Here is a 10,509-nt window from a genome sequence, read left to right as displayed (position 1 = left end):
ACGTTAAACAAAAACAAGGGTTACTACGGAGCCCCTAAAGGAACATGGTGGTGGAAAAAAAATCAGATTGAGTGAAAAAATTTATGAGGTGGGAGGAAAAAAATGTCAGATTTTTTGCGTTCCCTCGCAAAACGTTTACGTTCTCTCGCAAATGCAAATATCTTTTGCGAGGGAATGCAAAATTTCTCGAGGGAACGCAAAAGTTTTGCGAGAGAACGCAAAAAGAAATTTCCTCCACCCCGAATTTTTTTCCCACCACCTTGTCCCTTTAGGGGCTCCGTAGATATGACATAAACTCTTCTAGTTTTCTTCTAGGCTTTCGCTTCCGGCTTCGCTTCGAAGACTTAAAGTTCAGTCGTTCATCAGTGGGCCACTCCCAGCAAGAGGAACTAATATGTTTTCACGTTTGCTTGGGCTGAACACATGGCTACAAAGAATCTGCAGCTTAAAAGGAGTCAATTTCATCGATAACTTCAATCTTTTCTGGGGCCATAGACAACTGTTTAAACTGGATGGCCTCCACCTAAACAAACTTGGTGCAAGAGTGCTAAAGGACAACATCTACTTCTCCATCCGTCATCCTTCAGTAGTGTGTGCCAAACTACTCAACCTGAATGGCACACACACAGCTGGACAGAGTATGAGTGACCACAGGACTTCATATCAGCTCCTGAGTCATCATGTGGTTGACACATCCCACAAGGACACCGATAACACGCAGCCACAACAACAAGCCCTGCTTCATTGTGTATGAAATGTGCTATACAAATAAACTTGCCTTGCCTTCTACCATACATTTGTACTTTCTCTAACACGCATATTTTGGTTACACAGCTCATTTAAAAGCCTCTGGTGTGTAAAAGTAGTAAAGACCTTTCTCATAAGATACAAAAATAAACTTTCTAGTCCATAAGTAAATATATGTTTAAGCTTTAGGTTATCCACTCCCATCTTTCTAAGTTCATTCTTCATTGTTTCTCGTTCATTAGTATACTTTTGACAAACACAAAAAACATCCCAGCAAAAAGGGGACGTCCCCCGGACGTTTAGGTCCGCAGTACGTCCGCTTTGTAATAGGGCCTAGATCAAATAGAATTAGGCAGATATGTAATCCCATACGGAAGTGGCAGTCGAAGACAACAGGAGGTAAATTTCTGTCCCGTCAAAATTGCTAACTTATCTGCCACTCTAATATCTCTCTGAAATGCAACTTAATCTGTTCTTTTTTTATATTAGAGGTGAAGCCAGTCTAATCTAACACTTGTGTGTGTGTGTGTGTGTTTCCCCCAAATTCATCGTTAATAGCCGCGGCGTGTATCGTTCATTGTGTGTGTTATTCATGAGTGTTAGTTACATTTATTTGCACGTGTTCAAACATGTATTTCCACATGTTATGTGTGTTAAGGCATTTCTCGTGTGTAATTGCGACGCACTTGCTCAGCCCATCGTCTCCGACTATTCTCCCAAATCCTTTTGGGAATAATGCGAAACGAATTAATTTCGCGATTTTTTTTCCAACTTGAAACACGAATTACTCTAGCTTTCACAAACTTTGACTGCAGTTTTGAACAGCTTGAGACAAATTTCGATTTAACTTTAGTTTCGTTTTGGTTGCATTCAGTGTTTCACGGGGAACCCGGATGGAAACGGAGTTCCGGGTTCGAAGTCGTTGTGAGTGTGAAATCTGAGTTGATACAATTAAATAAAAAAAATGTCCCTGCTGAAAGAAACAATAGAAACCATCACATAAATGCTAATGGTTTCCCCTACTAATACCATTACAAACATCATCAAACCATCAACTTTTAAAACCATTAAAAAATAGTTTCCTCTGTGTTTTGGGACATATTGTATTAAGTATGGAAGACCAAACCTGCAGAAATAATAAATAAATGTAATAACACGAAAATAAAGACAGAAATAAATGACCTGATAAAAACAAATATAGTAAAAATAAATAAATAAATCTGGAAATTAATACATGTGGGAATAAATATAAAAAAATAAAATAGATGCATGAATAAATACCTTTAAAAATAAATGAATTAATAAATACATAGCCTAAATAAAATAAATATAAACTTAAATGAAATAAGTAAATAATAAATTACAAATAAAGACAGAAAATACTACATACATGAAAATAGTAATACAATACATTCAGGATTAAGTTCTATTTCAAATGAACTATATTTGTGTTTATCATTTATTTATTTCTTTATTTATTTTCCTGTTATTTATTTTTAATTTCTGCAGGTTTGGTCCTCCATAATTAAAGTGGTTTTAACAAGCCACCAATAAAAGGTTAACAATTACCAGTAGAGACCTACAGTGACCATTACAGTTTCTATTAAAACCAAGATGATTCCCATTAGAACCAGTAAAACCATTACAGTTTCTATTAAAACCAAGATGATTCCCATTATAACCAGTAAAACCATTACAAACTCTTTGATGGTTTCTATTCCACCCCCCACCACCACCACCAGGGCAGACTATGCAGCTTTATTTATATTCATAATGTTTATTTTGTGTACCTACCTCCGTATGATGGATTTAGGTTAGTGACTTAAGTGAGTCTTTTGTTCACATCTGAAAATAGTGTAAAATATTAAATGTGAATTAAAATGTGAAATAATCGATATCATTTAAATGCATGATGTTAATGTGCTTAAACGTATGTCTTTTCCTTCAGGTTTGAAATGCCTGCAGCATGGCGTCTGCACAGCGATCTGCTACTGAATACCTCAGAAACAACTGGAAAGACCTGGTGACTGGCATGAAAAACCTTCCTCTGATCATTGAGAGTCTTTATCAGGAGGGGGCTTTCAATGTCTATGACGTCGATGCTCTCAAAGCTGAGAGGACAGAGTTTGATAAAGCCAGAAGTATATTGGATTGGGTTATTAACAAAGGTGATGAGGCCAGTTATAAATTACTCAAGATTCTGGATGTCACTAAGAAGACGACATTAGATCCTGGTTTACACCCCTGGATCAGCTATTTTCCCTTCAAAGAAGAAGACGCAGAGGCCAGCTATTCAATTGGTGAGTAGAGAAATAAAAGATAATTTTGGTGAAATTAACACATTTAAAATATTTCAATATATTTCTTTTATGCTTTTGTTGCTATTTTAGGTACAAAGCCCTGTAAAATCTACCAGACACAGCTCAAGATGAAAGCAAAAAGTATGTTGAAGAACCAAAGGAAATGTTTTTGTAAACATCTGGATGACAAGGTACAAGGAAACTTAAGTTTTATACCTCTTGTTTTAAAGACTGACTCTGTCATGAAAACGCAATGCAAAATAAATTTGAAAAACAAAAAATGCAAAAAGCTACGGCCCAAGAAGCTGAGGGCTTACATTCCTAACGAGGAACAAGCACTGTCACCTGAGGACCTCCTGAGATGGCAGGACAAGAGCATCCTCATCATCGGCAAACCTGGAGTAGGAAAGACTACAGTTGTCCAGGAAATGCTGCGACTTTGGGCAGAGAAGGATGACAGACAGATAGATTACATGTTTTACTTTGATGAAAGTGTTTTGGCCCACAGTTCTAGCACTGCCAGCTTGGAAGCTCTTTTGTTTGATGTGTATATAAAACCAATGGAAAAATACAGAAAAGATGTATTTACCTTCCATGGAATGTGCTGGTTTGATGTGTGTGTCTCCATCATGTAGGTGGGTCTGTTGTGAGACAGATCCTACAATGGTTACAGGGGTTGCTTTGTGAGTCCCGGTTGCATTTGGCTTAGTAACGAATATGCTGTGTACCCTATGTAGAAATAGGTTCGCATTTTGCAAAGTTTTTTTGTAATAAACCTAATGGAAATTCTTGCTGAAGCAAGACACAGAGCATAACAATACATTATGGCAACAAGATGTATAAAAAAATATTGTCAGAATTTTGAGTGATTTGATATGGTTTTGTAATTATTCAAATGCATTTTGTTTGTTTGACCACAAAATTATTGTTGAGAAGGGGCATCTTTGATTAACTTTGAAAAATCTGCATTTTAAGACTTACAGTATATCTGTGAGTTACCCTCTTAAATGCATGGCTGCAATTAGCATCCATATCAATAAAAAAATAAATCAAGTCAATCAGTACATGCTCTTATGTTTGATTTCTTTGTTGCAGGTTAAACACTTGTAAAGAACCGCTGAAGCAAATCAAATTCTTTGTAGAATTCTTGCATAAATCTTCTCAGTGCGACTGCAAACTTTTTGAGGTGAGAGGACAATACGACCCAGAAAAATGCAATGCTCTGCTGGATCTTTGCTCACATGTGAAGAACTATGAGACTCAAACAGGCAGGAGTTATCTTCCAGCATTACAGTCAGTTTTCCAGTTACCTGATGTCTGGATCATAGATCTCTCACAGAGAAAGAGCTCCGTCCTCCTGGAAGTGCTGAAGCTCCAGACAGAGAAGAAACCAGTAGTGCTGAGAGGATTATCAGAGGAAGAGAGAGAAGTGATGAGTTTCCTTCAGTGTCTGCCCTACATCTCAGAGCTGAGGTGAGAATATCTCTGGCAGCTTATAGTTATTGTGAAATATGATTTCTGCATAATCTGGAACATGTTTTCTGGTCTTAATGAGTCTCTTTAGATTAGGGGCTCTGTTTTGTTTCAGTGTTAGCTATAGAGTAATGCATTCTGACCATTCATTACATCTGATCTCATTTTTGTGTCAACGGCTAAATCTAAGCTCAGTTTTTGTGCAGGGTGAGATACAGCCATTACCACAAGAAGTAGGGGTGCTGCAGCACCCCCTGGAGTGTAGCCCACGAAAAAATGGAGGTGCTGGGGGTGCAGTGTTAAAAATGAATGAACGATTTGTAACAAAAAAATAAATATTTTTTTATTTTTATGAATTTGTATATTCATTAAAATTAATTGGAAAAAAAGTAGCCTACGCCTACAATGGCAAGAAGCAACAGTTAAACATGAGTCAAGTTGAAACAAATTGACTGAAATTCGTTTCAACTTATTAAACTGACTTAAAAAAATAATTTGTTGCCATGATTTTTTGATTATATTATAACCTAACATGTCTGTGCCGTACCCAAATTAAGAATTAACAACCATTTCTACAGACATAGCAAAGAGACAGCAGAGAAGGCCATTTACCCCAGCAGCAACAAATCTCGCATTCTCATATATGTAGTGCTTATTATGATCTTTAACGTTAGTGTAACAGATCGGCTCCACCACCACCCAATCACAACGATCCCTATCACCTGAGTACTGAGCACCTGCACCTGTCACCAATCAAGCACCTCATCACAGATGACTCCGTATTCCAGGATTTTATGCATGAGGTGCTCCGGGAGTTTCTTCCTCGATTCGTCATTGTCTACATAGATGATATCCTCATCTACTCCCGGAGCCAGGCTGAACATCGCCAGCAAATTGCGGAGGTCCTCCAACACCTGAGAGAACACCACCTATTCCTCAAGGTGGAAAAGGGCACTTTCCTCCAACTTACGGTGCAGTTCCTGGGGTATAACATTGATCGTACCGGTATCCAGATGGACGAGGGGAAGGTGGAAGCTATAACCTCCTGGCCAGAACCCACCACAATTAAGGAGCTCCAACGATTCCTTGGATTTGCCAAATTTTATCGTCGCTTCATTCTAAACCATAGCAAGATCACCAGCCCACTCACAAGCTTACTACGAGGTAAACCCAAATCTCTGTCCTGGACATTCGCGGCCTTAGAAGCTTTCTCCTCCCTCAAACACTTGTAAAGAACCGCTGAAGCAAATCAAATTCTTTGTAGAATTCTTGCATAAATCTTCTCAGTGCGACTGCAAACTTTTTGAGGTGAGAGGACAATACGACCCAGAAAAATGCAATGCTCTGCTGGATCTTTGCTCACATGTGAAGAACTATGAGACTCAAACAGGCAGGAGTTATCTTCCAGCATTACAGTCAGTTTTCCAGTTACCTGATGTCTGGATCATAGATCTCTCACAGAGAAAGAGCTCCGTCCTCCTGGAAGTGCTGAAGCTCCAGACAGAGAAGAAACCAGTAGTGCTGAGAGGATTATCAGAGGAAGAGAGAGAAGTGATGAGTTTCCTTCAGTGTCTGCCCTACATCTCAGAGCTGAGGTGAGAATATCTCTGGCAGCTTATAGTTATTGTGAAATATGATTTCTGCATAATCTGGAACATGTTTTCTGGTCTTAATGAGTCTCTTTAGATTAGGGGCTCTGTTTTGTTTCAGTGTTAGCTATAGAGTAATGCATTCTGACCATTCATTACATCTGATCTCATTTTTGTGTCAACGGCTAAATCTAAGCTCAGTTTTTGTGCAGGGTGAGATACAGCCATTACCACAAGAAGTAGGGGTGCTGCAGCACCCCCTGGAGTGTAGCCCACGAAAAAATGGAGGTGCTGGGGGTGCAGTGTTAAAAATGAATGAACGATTTGTAACAAAAAAATAAATATTTTTTTATTTTTATGAATTTGTATATTCATTAAAATTAATTGGAAAAAAAGTAGCCTACGCCTACAATGGCAAGAAGCAACAGTTAAACATGAGTCAAGTTGAAACAAATTGACTGAAATTCGTTTCAACTTATTAAACTGACTTAAAAAAATAATTTGTTGCCATGATTTTTTGATTATATTATAACCTAACATGTCTGTGCCGTACCCAAATTAAGAATTAACAACCATTTCTACAGACATAGCAAAGAGACAGCAGAGAAGGCCATTTACCCCAGCAGCAACAAATCTCGCATTCTCATATATGTAGTGCTTATTATGATCTTTAACGTTAGTGTAACAGATCGGCTCCACCACCACCCAATCACAACGATCCCTATCACCTGAGTACTGAGCACCTGCACCTGTCACCAATCAAGCACCTCATCACAGATGACTCCGTATTCCAGGATTTTATGCATGAGGTGCTCCGGGAGTTTCTTCCTCGATTCGTCATTGTCTACATAGATGATATCCTCATCTACTCCCGGAGCCAGGCTGAACATCGCCAGCAAATTGCGGAGGTCCTCCAACACCTGAGAGAACACCACCTATTCCTCAAGGTGGAAAAGGGCACTTTCCTCCAACTTACGGTGCAGTTCCTGGGGTATAACATTGATCGTACCGGTATCCAGATGGACGAGGGGAAGGTGGAAGCTATAACCTCCTGGCCAGAACCCACCACGATTAAAGAGCTCCAACGATTCCTGGGATTTGCCAATTTTTACCGTTGCTTCATTCTTGGCTACAGCAGGATCACCAGCCCCCTCACCAACTTACTCCGAGGGAAACCCAAGTCTCTGTCCTGGCCTCCCGCGGCCTTAGAAGCCTTCTCCTCTCTCAAGAGAGCCTTCACTAGCGCCCCACTCCTAGTCCATCCAGATCCCGATCTCCCATTCGTCGTGGAAGTCGACCCCTCCACTACAGGAGGGGGGGGGCAGTGTTGTCCCAGCAGAAGGGGAACCCAGCCAGACTCCATCCATGTGCCTTCTTCTCCAGGAAGCTCAGCCCGGCGGAAAGTAATTATGACATCGGCAACAGAGAACTACTTGCCATCAAGCTTGCCTTAGAGGAGTGGAGGCATTGGCTGGAGGGGGCAGCCCATCCATTCACCGTACTGACCGACCATAAGAATCTCCAGTATCTACGTGAGGCCAAATGTCTGAATCCTCACCAAGCACGATGGGCATTATTCTTTACCAGGTTTAACTTTAGCATTACTTATCGCCCTGGTCCCAGAAACGTCAAGGCAGACGCTTTGTCACGTATTCACAGTCATGTGGAAGGTCCAGAAGAACCGGAGAGTATCATCCCACCAAAGACGATCATCAGTCCCATTGAATGGAATTCCCCCTCAGTAGCCTCAAATACGACTCCCAACATTACCGCCGGGCTGTCCTCCAGGATGCCAGTATGTACCACGAACACAACGCACTCCACTGATTCACTCTTCTCGGGGCACTGGCCACCCAGGGGCCAACAACACCCTCTCGCAGCTACAAGATCGTTTCTGGTGGCCCAATATGGCAAGGGACATGAGAAGGTTAGTGCAAGGATGTCCAGACTGTGCCATGTCCAAAAGCCCGCGCCACTTACCATCTGGCAAGCTTCTTCCTCTACCAGTGCCAAATCGCCCCTGGTCACACCTAGGAGTGGACTTTGTCACTGACCTGCCATCCTCTGAAGGTAACGCATGCATCCTGGTAATAGTTGATCGTTTCTCAAAGTCATGTCGCCTTCTGCCCCTCCGAGGTCTCCCCACTGCACTGGAAACTGCTGAGCTTCTCTTCAACAAGGTTTTCCAATACTATGGCATTCCCGAAGACATCGTCTCAGACCGAGGACCTCAGTTCATCTCGAAAGTATGGAATGCATTCTTCAAACTCCTAGGTGTGACCGTAAGCCTCTCGTCCGGATATCATCCACAGTCAAATGGTCAAACAGAGAGGAAGATTTAGGAGGTGGGGCGATTCCTGCGAACCTTCTGCCATGGCAACCAGGATTCCTGAAACCAGTTCCTGGGCTGGGCCGAGTATGCCCAAAATTCCCTGCGACAGCCTTCTACTGGTCTTACTCACTTCCAGTGCGTGCTCGGGTTCCAGCCTCCACTGTTCCCCTGGTCCGGGCAACCTTGTGATGTTCCGGCGGTGGACTATTGGTTCCAGGGAAAGCGAGAGGGTCTGGGACACTGTTCACTACCATCTCCAATGGGCAGTGCGCAGGCAGAAGATGGTCGCGGACCTTCGAAGAGCTGAAACACCTACCTATCAACCAGGCCAGAAGGTATGGCTGTCAACTCGGGACATCAAACTGCGCCTGCCCTGTAGAAAGCTCAGTCCCAGATTTGTTGGTCCCTTCACCATCCTGGAACAAGTAAACCCGGTCACCTACAAACTCCAACTCCCCTCACAGTACAGAATTCATCCCACGTTCCACGTATCCCTATTAAAGCCTCACCATGAACCTGTCTCTCTCCCCACAGAGCCTGGCCAGACAGAGGAACCCCCTCTTCCCTTGATCCTGGATGAGGGGTCAGTCTACAAAGTGAAGGAAATTCTGCAGTCCCGGCGCCGTGGTGGTCAGCTGGAATACCTCGTAGCCTGGGAAGGATATGGACCCGAGGAATGCTCATGGGTACCGAGGATCGATATATTGGACCCCGCCTTAATGTCTGAGTTCCATGCTGCCCATCCTGATCAGCCGGCACCTCGGGGCAGAGGTAGACCACCATGACGTCGGGGTTTTCGGCCCTCAGGAGCGGGCCGTGGGGGGGTACTGTAACAGATCGGCCAGGCTCCACCACCACCCAATCACAACGATCCCTATCACCTGAGTACTGAGCACCTGCACCTGTCGCCAATCAAGCACCTCATCACCAGCCTGCGTAAAAGCACACACCTCAGACACCCTCATTGTCCGGTCTCGTACACACGTAGAGGACTCTCTGACTTTACTACTGTTCCTATTTGAATACTTCCTGCATTACTTACCTCCTGTGTTCCTCCTAGTGTTTCCTCGTCTCCAAGTGTCTCCTGTTCCTCCTAGTTCCTGGATCGCTGAGGTGTGTGCTCCTCCGTGAGCATTCCAGCCCCTGTAAAGGAAAGGACTCTGATCATTCAACTCATCATATCCTTTAATCCGTTCTACGAATTATACACTCCCCGTGTCATCACCTGGATCCTACACCCGAACTCTCTGTGACCATAAATAAACTATATTGTTATACTAACCTGTTGCGTCAGACCGCTTCTGTTATAGTTAGTCCTTTCCTAATCTTTAAACAAAATTAATTCTTATGGTTGATTCAATATTACTCTTAATGAAAAACACAACATCAGCAATGCTACTATGACAAAGTCGCTTATTAAACATAAAACTTTTATGAACAGAACGAATAAGACTGTGTACCTGCGTTGCAACACAAATAAATGAAAGGTTTTGGATTTTCCCCTTACTTCAAACGAATGCTAATGGCTCATTATTATTAATGCAAAAAAAAAAAACATAGGCTATACAATAAAATAGTACAATGACAAATTCACATATATTAAACTTTGAACTTTTATTAACAAAATGAATAAAGATATTAATTTAGCACACAAATAAATATGGATTTCCCCTTAGGCTAAAACGATTGTAGTTTGTGGTTTATTATCTTATTAAAACACATCAGCAATAAAGTGTTACAATGGCAAATTTGCATATATTAAACATCTAACTTTTATTAACAAAATTAATAAGATGGATATAGCCTTGCGTTGTAACCCAAATAGCCTAAATAAGGTATTTTCCATTATTTAAAACGAATGCTTAGTTTGTGGTTCATTGTTATTTTTTTTTATGAAAACCCAGCAACAATAAAGATGCTCACTTATATTAAACAAAGAAATGAAAGTTTTATTAACAAAAGTTGCGCTTTTGAATCCGCTATCATAGTGTCAGTCTTCTCGCATCACTCTTGTCACGTGACTACAACCTCCCTCCGTTTTATTTCTCAATGCCCCCCCCCCCCCCCC

General features: G+C 41.7%; 1 protein-coding gene across 1 annotated transcript in view; it reads left to right on the top strand.

The window, feature by feature from the left end:
* Positions 1-1,084: 1,084 nt before the first annotated feature.
* LOC107574151 (uncharacterized) overlaps positions 1,085-10,509 on the top strand; it is a 41,811-nt gene continuing 32,386 nt past the window's right edge. Inside the window, 7 exon segments of the mRNA XM_016260617.1 lie at positions 1,085-1,146; positions 2,696-3,047; positions 3,138-3,594; positions 4,143-4,520; positions 5,099-5,189; positions 5,279-5,491; positions 5,724-6,115. Coding sequence (XP_016116103.1) covers positions 2,714-3,047; positions 3,138-3,594; positions 4,143-4,520; positions 5,099-5,189; positions 5,279-5,491; positions 5,724-6,115 — 1,865 coding nt within the window. The 5' untranslated portion in view covers positions 1,085-1,146; positions 2,696-2,713.

This window comes from Sinocyclocheilus grahami, unplaced genomic scaffold (genome assembly GCF_001515645.1).
Source record: "Sinocyclocheilus grahami isolate Dianchi unplaced genomic scaffold, SAMN03320097.WGS_v1.1 scaffold2130.1, whole genome shotgun sequence".
NCBI classification, from domain to species: Eukaryota; Metazoa; Chordata; class Actinopteri; order Cypriniformes; family Cyprinidae; genus Sinocyclocheilus; species Sinocyclocheilus grahami.
Note: the sequence above shows the minus strand (reverse complement) of the source record. Positions and strands in the feature narration are given on the sequence as shown.